Raw genomic sequence first — 17,924 nt, 5'->3', positions numbered from 1 at the left:
TCTAGGTCTGTACCCCAAACCTAATAAAATAAAGTGATATATTGACTTACTGGGGCTGGAGCGATAGCACAGCAGGTAAGATGTTTGCCTTGCACACGGCCGACCTGGGATCAATTCCCAGCATCCCAGATGGTCCCCTGAGCACCGCCAGGAGTGATTCCTGAGTGCATAAGCCAGGAGTAACCCCTGTGCATCTCCAGGTGTGACCCAAAAAAGAAAAAAAAAATGACTTACTTATGCTGTTTACATTTAATTAAAATACTGTCACACATTATAAGTGTATTCTACCCAAAGCCTTTGCATGCTTGTATTTATTGCAATACCATTCGTAATAGCCAAAACCTGGGAACAACCCAAGTGTCCAAGAACAGAGGACTGGATAAAGAAACCCTGGAGCATACACACAATGGAATGCAATTCCACTGTGCAAAATTATGAGATCATGCAATTTGTTGCTACTTGGGTGGATCCGGAGAGTATTATGCTAAGTGAAGTTAGTCAGAGAGAGTGTGGGGGGAGGCAAGCAGAATGATCTCTTTCATATGTGGGATATTAAAAAAAATTAGTAGAGGAATTACAAATGCCCAAAGACAACAGAAATAAAACACTTGTCTTTAGAGGAAGATTGGGACAGGGATGCACTGGGACAGCAGTGGCTGTTATTTAAGAGTGGTGCTGGCTTGTGTGATGCATGAAATCCTACCATCAGCAGTTTACAAATAAACCAGGGTGTCTAATACTTGGAAAAAATATATCATTAGAAAAGTATATAGATATAGTTATATCTACATGTCTCAAGCAAACATGAGCCAGCCATCCTCACTTGAAGATCTTCTGTTTTCAAATAAGTACTTTTTCAGCGTTCCCATTTTAAAGGCTTCTTCATGAAGCCCTTGCTGACACAAGGAAGTACAATACAGAAATTAATACCATCTGCACTGTCATCTTCAATTGCCAAGGTAAACAGCTGAAGCACATGCTCCAAATGTGTTTCCATGTAAGATTAGACTCACTTACTGTGTTCATTTTGCCATGGGGGACGAGCCTTCTTTGGGCTGTGGCAGAGATGAAAAGGATGGGGTTGCTCTGTCTGCCAGGGAGTGAAGTACTCCCTTGACTCCTGCTCTTTTCTAGGTTAAATGGGCTCTATGCACATACAGTAGGGTATTTCTAGACTCTTCTTAAATTTCGGACAGAGAGGGAAGTCCTTCCTGGCCAGCAGGTTGAGGTAAATGACATAATGAGGGTGCACCAGAGTCTACTTTCTTTTGCATAAAGATGACATCCCATAAAGCCTTTCTTTTAAGAATAGTTTAGCCAAATAGGTTTTTGTAGCTGCTTGACCTGGACTCCCTCTCCTGCTCCCTGAATTCCTTCTGCAGCACTTTGGAGAAGGAAATGCCGCCTGCCACACTCGCTGCTGAGCGAGCTAGCCTTGCTTTACCGCGTCCATAAACGGTTTCTTCATGTTACTGCCCACCCCCTTGGAAGGAAAGCTTTTTTCGTATCCGAGCTCTTGTTAACTGGACATTTAGTTTTAATTCATTTCACATTCATTATTAGGTGTTGTTCTATGTCATTGCCTACATGTTAACCTTCTTTTCTTTGCTAATGACATGGCTTAGTAATCCACTTACCATTTAATTCACTCATTGGACCTTGTACTTCAGTGGTTTTTAGTAGATTCACAGGTTCGTAATCATCACCACAATCAGTTTTAGCACATTTTCATCATCCTCCCAAAGAAAGCCTGTACCCATTCGTAGTCATTCCTCAGGTTTCCCTACCAATCATCAATCTACTTGTTTGTCTCTGATTTGCCTGGACATATCATATGAATAGACTCATAATATGTGACCTTTTGACTGATTCCTTTTCCACAGTAAAGTGTCTAAAGGGTTCATTTATTTTGTGGCATGTGTCAATACTTCATTTATTTTTATTGCCATGAATATTCTGTTTATGAATAAAAATCTTTATTTTTCTACTCTTCTTGCTGTGTGACCAGCTTTTTTGATGTCTTTATTCTTCCAGTTAAATAACAGCATTCTTGATGGCAGGGACATTTCAGGCACATATGTGTGTGTGTGTGTGTGTGTGTGTATGTATACATATACATATAGACACATATATATGTGTGTATGTTTGTGTATCCACCACTGCTTATTATTGTGTTCTACAAGTGGTAGGTAATAAATATCTGTTGGGTGATTTTTTTTTTGATGATTACAACTGTGGTATGTTTTTCTGTGATTGTTATAATTCCAAGTGCATTTTTTGTGCTCTAAAGGTTAGTACTGGAATTATTTACAAAACTATGCCTATGGTTGTGTGCTAGAGATGACTAAATGGCTTGTTTTCTATCTTTAGGCTCCAGATGGCACTGAATTGCAGTCAGACAGAACAAATGAAAACAAATACAAAGGAAAAGATGGTATGTTGGACCTGTTCTCTTGAATTTTCTCATTTATTAGTATAGCAAACAGATGCAACCTTTTAAACTCTTCACCTTCAAATCTGCTGGACAAATTTTATTAAGATGCTAATATAGGAACTGAAGAGATAGTACAGGAGCTAAGGCACTTGCCTTGCAATGTAGCTGATACGGTTCAATCTCTGCATCTGGGATGGTCCCCTAAGCTCTGCCAGGAGTGGTCCATGAGCATGGACCCAGCAAGAATCCTTGAGCACCGCTGAGTTGTAGCCCCCCAAAATAGATTAAAATAAAATTTAAATTACAAAAGTAAATAGAAAAAAATGTAAGTGTCCTAGTGGAAAAATACAAAAGGCTTATGGTTTTTAACTTTCTTTTTAACATTTGTGTGTTTCTATCTGTTTTGTGTCTATACACAGTTGGTTTTCCCTAAAATATTTACCACATATTTAGTCCTAAGTAGGGATGTTAACTATTAATATTTACAAGAAGTCTGTGCAGTTGATAACTGTTATTAATCTATTTTGCAGATGAGAGAGTTGAGGTTCACATACATGAAATCACTTTCCTATGATCATGTGGCTTATGAAAAGTGCCAGTAACTTTGGGACTTCTTCACAAATCATAAATTATTCAGAAATGTATTATAGCTTTTCAGAAAGTTTGGAAACAATTTTAAAATACATTAAAGATTTTTTTCTGACTTTTTGATTACTATGCTTTCTAAAGTTTTTCCTTTTTTCTATTATTTCAGAAAAGGATTTGAAGTTCAAGATGTGAATGAAAATAAATATTAAGAATGTATTAGTACTTAGTAAGAAAGAAGTTGTAGCTATTTCATTTGTATACCCAAAGGAAAATATTATAAATTACTATTGTAGATTTAAGCTTTAAAAAATGTAATCTTAGGGCCAGAGAGATAGTTTGAAGGGATTCTTTGCTCCATGTGGTAACCCTGAATTTGATCCCAAGCACCACACAGTCCCCTGACCTTGGCCATGGCCACCCCTGGGAACTGCACTCAGAGCAACCAAACACTGTCTGCTGCAGTAGAGCACATGACTAGGATTAGGGAGTATCTAAGCGGGATGCTCAGTACTGCTTATACCCCTGAGCACTATGGGTGAATCCCTGGTGGTCCCTGAGCAGCACCACCAGGAATGGCCCCTACTTAAAAATATACATAATGACTAATGTGGTATGATTTATCAAACTGTAACAAAGATGGTCTGTGGCTGCTGATTTATACTCAAGAGACTTTTCCTTTCTCTTGTGCGTGTTCTTAAACCTGCACCTGGAGCATTCATTCCGCTAATAGATGCTGTATTTTCATTGAGAACTGTGGAGGAGGGAGCTCAGATAAACTATACTGGGAAATGTTTTCAGCCTTCCTTTAAAAATCAGGTGTTAGTTTTTTCTTTATTTTTGGGCCACACTCTGTGATACTCAGGGGTTACTCCTGGCTCTGCACTCAGGAATTACGCCTGGTGGTGCTTGGGGGACCATTTGGGATGCCGGAATTGAACCCAGGTTGGCTGCATGCAAGGCAAATGCCCTCCTCACTGTACTAGTGCTCCAGCTCCAAACAGGTGTTAGTTTAAGATTGTATGGGGCATCTTAGAAACTCAGAATATCCATTATCCCTATTTTTCCCTCCATAATTTTCTTAGAACTTCTTTCTGTACCAACTATATGTGTGTATATATCTGTATACACAGAGAGAGATGTATGTTTGTGCATACACATATGTGTATATGCATACACAGATATGTGTGCATATATATATTTGCATAAAAGTACTTGTTTTTTGCTATTCGATGGACCTTTTTTAGTGAAACATTTTATATCAGAATGAAATGACTGTTTCCACAAGTCTGTGTTCCAGCAAATATTGAATGGCATACATGCTGGAGTAGTCAACCCTGTCCTGCTAAAAAGTTGGGTCATCAAGAGAGACAGATGAACCTTTTGTGCCAATGTCAATATGCTTTGGACTTTGGGAAAGATCGACTGGCAACTGCTAACTGATTACTGAGGGAAACATTGTTCTTTCTTGATGTTTTCCTCTCATTTCCTCGCCAGAAATGGTGATGTAGGCAATATAAACAGAAGTTCTGGAAGACACATTTGTTATATGAGTACATTCCAGTGTGGCTTGCAGCAGACAAATAAAAAAAAATGACAATCTTAATGTCTGTTTTACATCTGCTTTTGTTGGAATGCTATGAAGTGGGCATAGATCCTCCAATTAGAGTGTAAGAATACCATCCACGTCACTGAGTATTTGATGCTGCACCTGTTCTCAGCAATGCCACGTTCCTTCACTAGCTTGTGAATTAACCAGTGTCATACAAACAGTAAGAGGTTCAGAATGAAATTCATGAAAAACACTGTTTGGATTTCAAATTTCGAGGGTGTGTGTGTGTGTGTGTGTGTGTGTGTGTGTGTGTGTGTGTGTGTGTGTGTGTGCAAAAATTCATAGGTGTGAGTGATAGGACCAATTTTACATGTTTTACTTACACGTGGACTTTCATATAATTTCAGTCAAAGACCTTTTTTTATAAATGGAAAAAGTTACCAAGATTTGTTTAGTTTGGGGGTTGTGCTCAGAGCTTACTCTGTGCCTAGGGATCACTCCTGGCTAATTCGGGGGACTGGGATTGAAACCGGTGTGCCATGTGCAAGGCAAGTGCCCTACCCAGTGGACAGTTGCTTCAGCCCCTCAGTTATCTAGTTTTAACATGGCCAAGTTTGTTACATTTCCAATGAATTAATCTTCTAAGTATCAATCTTAGCTTTTCATCAAATGATACAACTCTGAATGAATGAAAACATGTCTTAGAAATTATTGATATTTCTAACACTAATAACTTAAAACAAACCTTATTATATATATTTTCTTATTTTCATTTGCATTTTATTGAGCTTTTTAATGAAGCTACTTATATTTAAATAATTCAATAGTTTTAAGTTTTATAAATTATTTGTGACCCAGTGCTATTACTCACTTAAAAAATCAAAGAAAAATGTATGGAAGAACCTATATTAGTTATGCTTTAAAAGTTTAAGAAATGAAAGGCTTACTTAGAATTTTCTGTTATTTTTTTCCTTGAAAATAGATCATTGATTCATTAGACTTTCACTGGCCACATAATTCTTTCTTATAGAAATACCCCCATTACTCCTGAAAGCTGTTTTCCTTATATCTGCCTTAGCTTTATTTATCATTTGAACTCTTAGTTTTTTATGTAATGCATAAATGCATTAATTTTTGTTTTATAAATGTATAAATGCATTAATTCTGTCATGTTTTGAAGTATGTTCTTACTAAAGTATGTTCTGATGTTATTATAATTTCTGTTATAATTTCTTTACTCAGTTTTAAACAGCATAAGGAATTTGGTGACATTCATTATAACACTGACATGGAGTGTTAAGGAGAAAAGAAAACAGTTATAAAATTCTTGGATTCGGATATGTAGATTTGTGGACGAATTTTTTGCATTGCACGTATGAAGCCCAGATATCAATCTTCACTCTGTTCCCCCATCCCCCCTAAAAAAGTGCCTACAAACATTCATTTCTGGAAAGATACTTCTTTCCTTTAAAACGTTTAATTTTTTAGCATTTTTTTTAATTGATGTTGTGGAACTACTATTTCCAGAGGTACTCCAGGCTTGGTGGTGCTTGGGCCCACAGCACTTGGGATTGAACCTAAACTCAGGGCCTTGCATATGTCATTTGTGCTACATGCCAGGGGTTTTTGAAGTACAGAGCTGCATGGGAGATCTTCCACCTCAAATCTGAGAAGGCCTAGGGGTTCAGACCCCCAATACCCAGTAGAGCTGAAATTGTCAGCAGGTTAGCATCCCTGTGGAGGTCAGTCATGGGGTGGTAGAGTCTGGTTGGACACATGGCAGCTGTTGTGAGTGTGGCCACAGGGTCTTTGGCAGGGCAGGGACTTGACGTGCCCCCCTTCCAAGATCGCTCCACAGTTCTAAGTTGGGACTGCTGTATCCGAGACATTTTTGAAGCTAACTGATATCTTCCAAGATTTCATTGAGTCTCTGGAGCAGGGCAGGTGGATGAGCTTATATGGTGTCAGTGGTGGGATGTGGGTGTGGCTTGGTGAATCATTTTCTTCTCTTAGAATGGTTTCCTAGGAAATCAACATTCTTGGAAAAATAAAGCTGAAACTATGCTTTGACATGTGAGTTAATATTTTAAAAATTGTGAAAACGTTGAGTTATTCTAATTTCTTTTTAAAAAGTCTCCAAATGTTGGAAAGGCACAACTGCCATCAGTTACTAAAATAAATAAAGGAGTTTTAAGTTTATTCTTATTTTTAGCATTGACATAGGCAAATATTTACTTTGTTCACTTTGAGGTGCTATAAGGACCAGCAGGATAATTTGCAGGGCCCAATGCAAGTGGAAAATACAGCACTTCTCATTCAAATTTTATTTCAGTAACAGCAAACATTTAACCCAGCATGGGACCTTCTAAGTACGAGTCCTGTGTGTGTCTGCATAAATTCACAAAGCCCACCAGCTTTTTTAATGAGTGACCCAGGCTAGATTTATATTGACTTCTTGTTATAAGACAACTAGGGTTATATTTTTAAAACCTAGGTTGTATTTTGGGGGTCAGAGAAATAGTATGTCTGGCAAGGTGTTTGCCTTTCATGCAACAGATTCAAGGTCCATCCCAGACACTCCATATGGTTCCCAGAGTCCTGCCAGTAATAAGCTCTGAGCACTGCTGGTTGTGCCCCAAATAACAACAACCATAGTTTTTTTTTTTTTAATGATTAAAATTACTTTTTCTGAAGGCAATGCACTTTAAATGCTATGTATATATATAACAGCGATATGATATATATATATATTTATACACTATGTATCACTGGAGCAATAGCACAGCAGTAGGGCATTTGCCTTGCATGCAGCCGACTCGGATTCGATTCCTCTGCCTCTCTCGGAGAACCCAGCAAGCTACCGAGAGTATCTTGTCCGCCCGGCAGAGCCTGACAAGCTAACTGTGGTGTATTCAATATGCCAAAATCAGTAACAGCAAGTCTCAAAATGGAGACATTACTGGTGCCCACTCGAGCAAATCGATGAACAATGAGATGACAGTGACAGTGACATATATAACATCATAAATCACTAATCATGAAATCCCGTTGATCGTCCAGTTGCTCGAGCGGGCTCAGTAACCTCTCCATTCGTCCTATCCCTGAGATCTTAGAAGCCTCTCTCCACTTGGCCTTCTCAACAGTGCTCTTTTGGAGGCTCTTTCAGGGTCAGTGGAATGAGATCCAGCTGGTTACTGGCTTTGGCATGTGAATACACCATGGGAAGCTTGCAAGGCTGTCCCATATGGGCAGGAAGCTCTCAGTAGCTTTCTAGTTTCTCCCAGAGGGAGAAGTAAGATATCACTTCAGGGAGCTTGCTTTTAAGTCTCTAGCTGTTGGCCGTTGATGGGATTACACACACCTGCACCTGGGTTCTTCTGCCGGTACCTTCATGTGTGAGGCCTGTCCGAACGTGTGGAGAGGGGCCTTGAGCATGGCTGTGGCTAAGTTCCAGTGGTCTTCCGGGAGCTCTGCTTGGGGTGGGGAGGGAAGCTGGGGCCCATCTTGCTTTGAGGGGCCCCGGGGAAGACAGTCAGGCATGAGGGCAAGAGACTCTCTGCCAATATACATATACACATACGTATACATATATGTATACGTATACGTATACATATATATACATACATATATAACATACGCATTAAAATTTTAATTGATTTTGCCTCTTATCACTTTGTCAATCTAGAAATATATCAATGTATTTTGTAGTTTATTTTGCAGTTTAGAGTGGCTGGTGAATTAAACGTCTGCAGTGAGCAAACAACAAGAGTTCCTGTCATTGGTGCTATGCCATTTCAAAATTAATGTGAATTTGGTTAAAATCAAGACTGCAGCAAATGGTCAACTTTTGAAATACTTTCTTTAAGGTTTAATGCTAGTGTTTTCACCAAAGAGACTTTCAAATGTTATTTCTTTTTAATGTTTGGTCTCACTGGGCTATGCACAGGTGTTACTCCTGGCTTATGTACTCAGAAATTACTCCTGGTGGTGCTTGGGGGACCATATGGAATGCTGGGAATCGAACCCAGGTCAGCTGCATGCAAAGCAAACGCCCTACCTGCTGTGCTATTGCTCTAGCCCCTCAAATGTTATTTTTATCTGGAGTAGTAAAAACCACAACAAAATTTAAATCTATGAGACTCTAGAAATGTGAAGTAGATAAAGATATCAATATTGAAAGTTATTTAACCAGGGTGATGGCTGCCAGAACTTTTATAGTCTTTGACATAATCAGGTACCACACCTTTAGGTTCCTGTGCTAGGTACCTCCAAACCGGACTTCAAGCTGATAACTTTTTGGCACCAGTCCTTGTTTTGGAAATTTTGATATGGTGCTAGATAACATTCCAGAAAGGAAATGCAGGGGTGTGGAAACGTTAGTTTATGATTTCTGTGAGGAGATTATTTGGTACATACCTAGCTAGTTCTAAGAGATATTAAATCCTCAGGGTAAAAATAAGTTAACAGTTAAGTGTAGCTCATTATTGTGAGGGTTTTTCAAAGTTTGAGGTCATTGTCATCTGGTAATGCTGCGGAATCAGATCTCATAAAAAATATGATCTCGAAGAAAAATATCACAATTGAACCATGGATTTCTACTTTCTTCCCTTCCCTCTGCTACCCACTCTACACTATTCATAGGGTTCCTTTAGTGTACCCTACTATTAAAATTACCATTCATCATTGCCTGTAGCATACAGAACTTTTCAAACATTCATATAGTTGACCCTTTAAATGAAAACAGAAATAAAGCATATGAAATAATACTTCTGTTTTCCCCCCCCAGACCAGACATCTAGCCTATCGTTGAGTAAAAAGGAGCTGATTCCACCAGTGTCTGAAGAAACTGTCACCCCTGAAGCAGATATCAACCTGAATGTGTCATTTGCAGAGCAAGCGGCCACTCAGAAAGAAAATTCCAAGGATAAAATCCAGAAGAGCAATGGCAACAATGCCCAATTATCTGTACGTAGAACACTGATCAGTTGTTACTAACCGTGAATGCAATTTCATTAGCTTTGTATCTTGAAAAGTTCAAATCCATAGAGAAAGGGAAGAACTAATATAGCAAATAACCATACAGCCTTTAGGTCGTTCCATATAATAGTTAATGTACAAACTCTTTTCTTTAAATAATTTGTATGTATGGTGTATTATCTATACTTTTACATTTTAATAAGGGTACATAAAATATAAGGCAGAATATTTAATTAATTGAAAACAAAAGCAATATTTATATTTAAGCCTTTGAATATAATATTAGGTAGTATTTTAAAAATTATGTTTTTTCCAGTATTGTCCATTCATTACATTTTCTTTCAGTGCCCTCATCTGGAATTCAAACTAAGATCATATTGTTGCATTTGATATTATTTTTATTTAGTTTCCTCTCATTTGAATCAGATCCTCTGCTTTTTTTAAATAGTTTTCAAGAGTCTGATTCAGATTTCTGATTGTCTTATCTTCATGACAAAATTTAAGTTAAGCATTTTTAGCTGTACTACTTCATAGGTGGTATAAATGCCTCCAATTGCATCATCAGAAAAGCAAAAAATTGCCCAGTTTTGGGGTGATGGACATTTGATCTTTTTTTTTTTTTCAGGAAATGTTCACCAAATATTTTCATTGTAAAAATACCTTTTCTTGTTTTGGGGAAGGGGGGGTTGTGAGGCATTCGATTTTAAAATTTTGTTTATTTATTAAACTTTTTACTTGAATCATCGTGAGAAGACACATGAACACAAAGCTGTTCATGATAGCCATTTCACCATATAATGTTGCATCAACCATTCTACTCCAGTACATTTTCTACTAATGTCCCCAGTATCCCTTCCACCACCACCCTCCTCCCTCCAGCCTTTCTCTATCACAGAGACTTCTCTCTCTTTCTCTTTCTCTCTCTTTCCCTTCTTCTGGGCTTTAAGGTTTGCTATACAGGTATTGAGAGGTTATCATATTTGGTCCTTTACCTAATTCCAGCACACAGTTCTTATCCAGAGTGATCATTTCCAACTATCATTGTCATAGTTGTCCCTTTTCTATCCCAACTTCCATTATTTGAGACTGGCTTCCAACTGTGGACCAACCCTCCTGGCCCTCATTTCTATTGTCTTAGGGTATTAGTCTTATTAGATTATGTTTTTTTATATCCTACAATTGAGTGCAGTTATTAATATGGCTGTACCTCTCCTTTTGACTCTTTCATTCAGCATGATACTCTTCATGTCCATCCACTTATAAGTGAATTCCATTAATTCATTTTTCCTACCAGCTGCATAGTACTCCACTGTATAGATGTACCATAGTTCTTTAATCAGTCTTCTGTTCTCAGGAAATCAGGTTTTTTCTAGATTCTGGCTATTGTGAATAATGCTACAATGAACATAGAAGTGCTGATGGTATTTCTGCTCTCTTCTTGCACCCCCGGAGTATATTCCAGAAGTGGTATTGATGGTAATATCTATGCAGTTAAGTTCAAACTTGTGCTCTGGGAGAGTAACTGAATATTTTGTTCATCAACAGCTAGATGAATTTTACCATGCATTTGTAACTCTTGGATAGCCTAAAAAATAGTTAAAACAGGTGTTTGAAGAATGGCAGTTTTTTAATTTCATTATTCCTTTCACATTGACAATCTCCTGTAAAATTGCTGCAACCCCTTCTTTTGATATTACTATGGACTGTGGTGGGTTCCTTTATTCATCCAACATTTTCTAAATGATAATAATTTTTTTAAAATATTAAACTGTACCCAAATGTGAACAATGGAAGCCCTTCAAGCTGACTCCCATTTTACTGTCTCATGTCTTTTATTTCTTTGCTACTACAAGTGTCAGGGCTTACCTTGTACTCTTCTATACTCAGATGGGATGAATTCTATACTCAGAATCAATTACTTCCAGAATCCCTGGTTTCTTTCATTAGATTATATTTTATTTTATTATTATTTTTTTTTTGCTTTTTGGGTCACACCCAGCGATGCTCAGGGGTTACTCCTGGCTTTTGCACTCAGGAATCACTCCTGGCAGTGCTTGGGGGACCATATGGGATGCCGGGGATCGAACCCGGGTCGGCCGCTTGCAAGGCAAACGCCCTACCCGCTGTGCTATCGCTCCGGCCCCTAGATTATATTTTAAAACCAGATTCAGAGCACTGGGTTATCTAATTGCTACTTAGATTTTAAAAATATGTTTATCTGTGGTATTTTATATCACCACAAGTTAAAAGAATAGTATAATGGGAACCTAAACACCAAGTCATATTGACAGTTGCAGTGTTCACCAACCTCTAACTAGTCTGGAGTTTTCCATACCCAGCCAGTTCTCTTTTCTGTGTAATTTTGGAATTATCTTTTGTTAGCTCTCCAGAATGTATTTCGAGAAGTAGAAGCTAAAAGCTCATACTCATATTGTCGTTATTATACCTACCTAAAATATTAACACGTATTAATTGCAACAGTCCCATCAATGTTTAAGTTTTCAAATTGCATCATAAATTTCATGCCTTTAAAAGATGTGTTGTTAGAGATGTTTTGTTAAAGTCAGAATCAAAATAAAGCTAAAGTAGCTTGTTTGGTTCTAAGTCTTTCAGACTCTTTCCCTCTCCCCTCCCTCTTTTCTTGCTCTACTCACTTTATCTCATTCTATCTCTCTCTCTCTTCCTGTTCTCCTTAAGTCCATTCTTCTTATTCTCCATCGTTATTGACCCTCCCCCACCTCCCTTCTTTCTTCTTCCTCCCTATGCTTGTTTTCTTCTCTCCCTCCATCCTCACTTGAAATGTATTTGGTGAAGTTACCTGGTTAAGTTGTATAACATTTCCCCTCTGACATATTCTACCACTGTGTGTTTTTGTTTATTATTTCTTATAAATTGACTCTAGATCTATCAGATTTAGATTTATTGTCAAGATTACTTCCTTTGTGACTATTTCAGCAGGCACACAATGACTGAATTCCTGGTTGGCTTTTTCTCTTGTTTTGAGAGGGGGTTTGGTCATACCAGGAAGTGCTCTGGTGCGCGCCTTTCTCCTGCTTCTCCATTCAAGGATCACTCCTAGTGTGTGTCAGATGCATGCAAGGCAAACACCTTACCCACTGTATTACTCTCCAGCCCGCTTGTTGTCTTTTTTGAGGGATGTTGCTGCTGTTGAGTTCTTGGATCCTTTCATTGACTAATAGTTACAGAATAATATTATTCAAATGTTTTATTTTCCATTTTTGAATTTATATATTTCTTTTAAGAAAAACCATCCTAAATTATTATCTCTCCCTTTTACTTAGCATTGTTAAAATATTTTGGTTCTGTAGTGTCTATACTGATTACCAATTCAGATTTTTAATTTATCTACCGTCTGTTCATTCATTTTTGGTTTTTGATCACATTTGGTGGTGCTCGTGGCTTACTTCTGGATCTCAGGGGGCAGGTGTGATCATGGGACCATATGCAATGCAGGGTTGAAACCAGGGTCAGAAGTGTTCAAGGTAAATAAATGCTTTAACTTCTGGCACAGAATTTTTTATTACTAAAACTATTTTGTAAAATTTTGTAAAAATTGTACCTTAATCGCTGTCACTGTCACTCCGTTGCTCATCGATTTGGTCGAGCAGGCACCAGTATTGTCTCTGGGCTGGAGCGATAGCACAGTGGTAGAGTGTTCACCTTTCACGCGGCTGGTGTTCGATTCCTCCGCCCCTCTCACGCCTGGCAAGCTACTGAGAGTATTGCGCCCTCTCGGCAGAGTCTGGCAAGCTACCCGTGGTGTATTGGATATGCCAAAAACAGTAACAAGTACCTTCATATGTAGATTTAAACTTATATGACATGATCATAGAATTTTCTATGGTGTTATTTTTCTATATCGGAGATTTATTTGTTTCTATAAATGATTATCTCTCTGGAATAGAGCTATGTTATTATGGTTATGATCAGAATACTAGGAGTATCCTTTTCTCTGGGCTGGTCATTGTTTAATAACTTTTCAGAGACCAGATGTACATCTGCATTTTCCATGCTGAGAATAGTGGTTCCCAGGAAATGGCAGATACAGTAATTGAAATAGCACATAATAATGTATTTGTTTTAGTCTCAATTGACGCCCAGCATTCTCAGAATAATAATACCAATGCTGCCGTCAACATATGATTCTTAGAAAGCACTGTAAATTTGTTTTTCTTTTTCTTCAGTTGTTTGTGTTTTTGGAATATATCCCAAAAGGAATGTAACAATGCAGTTAGAGTGTTTTAGATTTCCTAGGATAGTTATTCTCCATATGGTTAAGCCACCAACTGTATACTTGGCTGTGTTCATTTGTTCCATTTCATCTTCAGTTTTCAGGGATTGTTTTTTAATCTTATATTTTCTTTCTTGGTAAGCATGTAAACTATTTAGATGGTCTAAAATAAAATCTGCAACCAAGATATATTAAAAATTTAGTTTCTATCTTTAAGCCTTTAACCTAATTTTTCCTCTTTCAGGTAAATTTTTTTGTTTTAATTTTTAAAAATTTATTCATCTGTTTTTTAATACATGTTAGCCCATGACACACACTTTAACCTCATGGTATAGTCTGGAGCTTACTCTGTAGTTGTACAGAGAAATATCTTATTCTTTTTTTTATAGATGCATTGTGAAGATTTATCATAATTTATTCAATAAAACCCTTAAGAGCAGACATCTTGGTTGTTTTCAGATTTTTATCATGCATTTTCTTTTGAACCTACCTTTAGTGCCAGAGATAGTATGGTGGGTAGAGCATTCTCCTTGCACATGACTCACCTGGGTTTGATTCCTGGTACCCATGTGGTCTTCTGAATTCTGCAACAATTGATTCCTGAGCACAGAGCCAGGAGTAAGCTCTGAGCACTATGAGGTGTGGAACCAAACAAAAACAAACACAAACAAGCGTCTGCCTTTAATCACGTTTACACCTAGTGGGGAAAAGTGAAGAATATGCCTCATTTGTTACGAGGTGGCGATTCATGTTCCCAGACTATCCTTAGTATAACATACCTTTTGTGACAGATGTTATGTTTTGTAAAATTTTTAAAAAGTGAAATTTTATAGATGTTAAGGTGTTGATTCAGAAGTGCAATAAAATATAAGTTAATTTACACTTGAGAGACCATCACTTCCTCTATCACTTTATTCTCTGTTTAACAGTCTAGTCTAAAATGCCTCCTACATGATTTCTTTCATGTGGTGCCCAGCTTAAAATGGCCTTCCCATTTTCACTCTGTAATCAAGGAACCTTTAGGATACCCATTAGGATATGACTATCCTGTTAATTTTTTTCAGGGTTGTTGAAATAAATAAAAATATATATTGAGAAAATATATAAAATCTTTTAAGCTACCAGATAACATGCTTTAGCAATTATTGTCAATGTAGCCATATTTTTATTTATTAGATGTTCATCTATGGACTGGAGCAATAGCACAGCAGGTAGGGCATTTGTCTTGCATGCAGCCAACCCGGGTTCGATTCCTCTGCCCCTCTCAGAGAACCTGGCAAGCTACTGAGAGTATCCTGCCCGCACAGCAGAGCCTGGCGAGCTACCCCTGGTATATTTGGTATGTCAAAAACAGTAACAACAAGTCTCACAATGGAGACTTTACTGGTGCCCACTCGAGCAAGTTGATGAACAACAGGACTACTGTGCTACAGATGTTCATCTATACGACCATTTGTTTTTCTAAGTTTTCTAGAAGTCATGGGTATGGTGTAAGCTTTCCACAATATTTCTATTCACCTCTCTGAGGCAGGTATAGGTGTCTAAGCATGTAAAACTCTAAGATCTGTTTCTACTCCATGCTCCCTTGCTTTGGTAAATAAATAGTAGGCTTTATGTAACACTTTGTTCTTCATAGATGGCATTTTATATTTACTTCTTTCGTGTCTCACAACACTGAGCAGTTTTTGTTAAAATTCTTTATGATATCTCACAGTGGATTCATATTTCTTCTCTTAAATTTGACGATCAAATTTTATGACCTTGAAGGTGCTTCGGTTTGAAAATTTAGCTACTACTTATTGTGTTATTGTGCAACTATGATATCTTAGACATACACTCTGTTATTACTTGATTCATGAATATCTATGGTATAGATACTGTGATACTTTCCACACTAGTAACTAGGTTGAAAGTATTGCATGGCTTGTGGAGTTTTGAATGTGGAGTTTTTTTTTTTCTGAAAGACCATGCAGATTTCACTTAAAGTATGTGTTACACGTAAATATGTGTGTGTGTACACACACATACACACGAATTAAAGTGTCTTTGTACTATAGGTACTGACAACTTATTCAGCACATCTTGGGGATGTCATATCAATAAGGCTATTTGCTGGGTCCATCATACACAGTAGAAATTTAATCGCTCTTTCATCCCCTCTTGGAGACTACAAACATTAAAGATTCATTCAGGACTTTTTAAGATCATAGCTTTGAAATGGTAACTGTTGTGAAGCTCATATTCTAGACATATGCCCTTTACTTTAGATCTTGGCCCTTTATTCTGTGTCTTTTGAACTGTTAGTGAATTACCTTTAATTTGAAGTAGATTCATGTTTTAGAACAACTTTGGTTGTCTAGCAACACAGCTTCATGCATACTGACAGACAAAAAAGAGACATGGAGGCTCCAGGTGGGAGTTTGCCGAAGGATGAAACAACAGAGAGAAAGTGAAAGGACAGTAGGAGAAATGGTAGGTGGGCCAGGTGAGGGGACTGCAGGCCTAAGACTAGCACAAACTTGTACACAGTTAAAAAAAAAAAAAAAAGATGTTTAGGCTAATTTTTCTCAATTTTTTTTTTTAAAGTAAAGGTTAAATGTGACAATTGCTTTTTCTTTTTTAAAAAATAAGAAAGATAGTAAAAGCCTACAGGTTTAAAAGTTTCCTAAAATGTTCTTTATTTAGAAAACACTTTAATCTTCTGGAAATAGCAATGAATAAAGCATAATTAAATTATACTTTTTACATGAGGAAACCTTAGGTGAAAAAATGAGTTTTCTGGCAGGTAATAAAAAAAAAATGTCATCTGTAGAAATTGAGCAGGTAAGAGTAGATTCCCTTGCTTTTGAAGCAACAGTGATTTGAGGAGTGAAAAGGAAAAAGAAGACCATCGTCACTGCTGCAGTGCCTGAAGGGTCTTCGGTACTGTCAGGGCTGCAGATGAGAGACGCAGGCTTGGAGAATACTCTAATTACTGCGTGGGAACATGTGAGGACCAATGACCTTCTATCTTTTTGAAAATTTTTATTTTATTTCTTCCTTTCAAGCGTATTTTTCAAAAGGTAGAGGGCTTTTCTGTTTCTGAAATTGCACTGCCTCCTCTTAGCCAACTTACTGAACCATCCAGTCTATTAACTAAACAAAAAACGACAGGAAACTTCATAAATATTTAAAGCTGCTGCTATGAATTAAACATTGGGATAAAGAACTCACTCCTTTCATTAAGCACAAAGTTAAATAAATAAATAAATAAAGCTCCTGACATATATTGCTGGGTAAATCCAATGTTTGAACTGATAATATTTCAGGTTTCTCTAAACATTTACCTTGGGTAATGCCTTAAATAATTAGATTACATGTGTTTGACTTACTAGACAAAAAAACTAATTATAATGAAACATTTAGAGATTACATATGTATGTATACATATATACACATATATATACACATACACATACATATATATGGTAAATAATGTGCTGGACCAGGTATGAAGGAAATGATACAATTTTCTGGAATTTGAAAAGTTAAGCTTAGTGCAGATCACAGGAAATGGTCCAGTAAGTTGATAACTATACCTCTAGCTTGGGATCTGTGATTTCTCCTTTGATATGGTGTGTCTTCATTCATCAAATAAATGCACTGCAGTACACCAGGTCTATGGTATAGTAGGATTCTGGTCATGATTAGGTCATGGCTTCTCACTGTCCCTTCACATGGGTTGACCTAGATTCCTTCTTTCCTGCTGCGGTAGACATGGAAAGTGGAGCAGAACAGGACTGGTTGCCGCTCTGAGACTTTAGATGATCTGAGTTTACACCCTCATTGTGCCCGTGGCTATGGCCATATGTAAGCTTCTTCTCTGAGCCTCACTTTCTCCATCCAAAACATGCTGTGATTAGTCTTACTCTATTGCAGAGTAGGATAAGAAACCCTTTAACAATAGAGTATATTATCATTCTCCTATTCTTACACTGTGGTAATATTTAGGAGGAAAAGAAAACCGTAAAACTTGACTTTATTGAAAGATCAGTGCAAAAAGTACAGCAGTAATACTTAACACTTTTTGAGTAATTTCTTTGTTGCCATTTAATCCTCACCACAACTGTTGTACCCATTTTATA

General features: G+C 37.4%; 1 protein-coding gene across 2 annotated transcripts in view; it reads left to right on the top strand.

The window, feature by feature from the left end:
• Nucleotides 1-17,924, top strand: part of ARHGAP18 (Rho GTPase activating protein 18) — a 225,079-nt gene that overhangs the window by 157,230 nt on the left and 49,925 nt on the right. For both annotated transcript variants that reach the window (XM_055137109.1, XM_055137108.1), the window contains exons 4-5: nucleotides 2,371-2,434; nucleotides 9,358-9,536. In XM_055137109.1, the coding sequence (XP_054993084.1) occupies nucleotides 2,371-2,434; nucleotides 9,358-9,536 (243 nt within the window). The remainder of the gene's footprint in view (nucleotides 1-2,370; nucleotides 2,435-9,357; nucleotides 9,537-17,924) is intronic.

Source organism: Sorex araneus, chromosome 4 (genome assembly GCF_027595985.1).
Source record: "Sorex araneus isolate mSorAra2 chromosome 4, mSorAra2.pri, whole genome shotgun sequence".
In the NCBI taxonomy this organism is placed as follows: domain Eukaryota; kingdom Metazoa; phylum Chordata; class Mammalia; order Eulipotyphla; family Soricidae; genus Sorex; species Sorex araneus.
The sequence above is the reverse complement of the archived record's forward strand: the minus strand, read 5'-3'. Positions and strand labels throughout refer to the sequence as shown.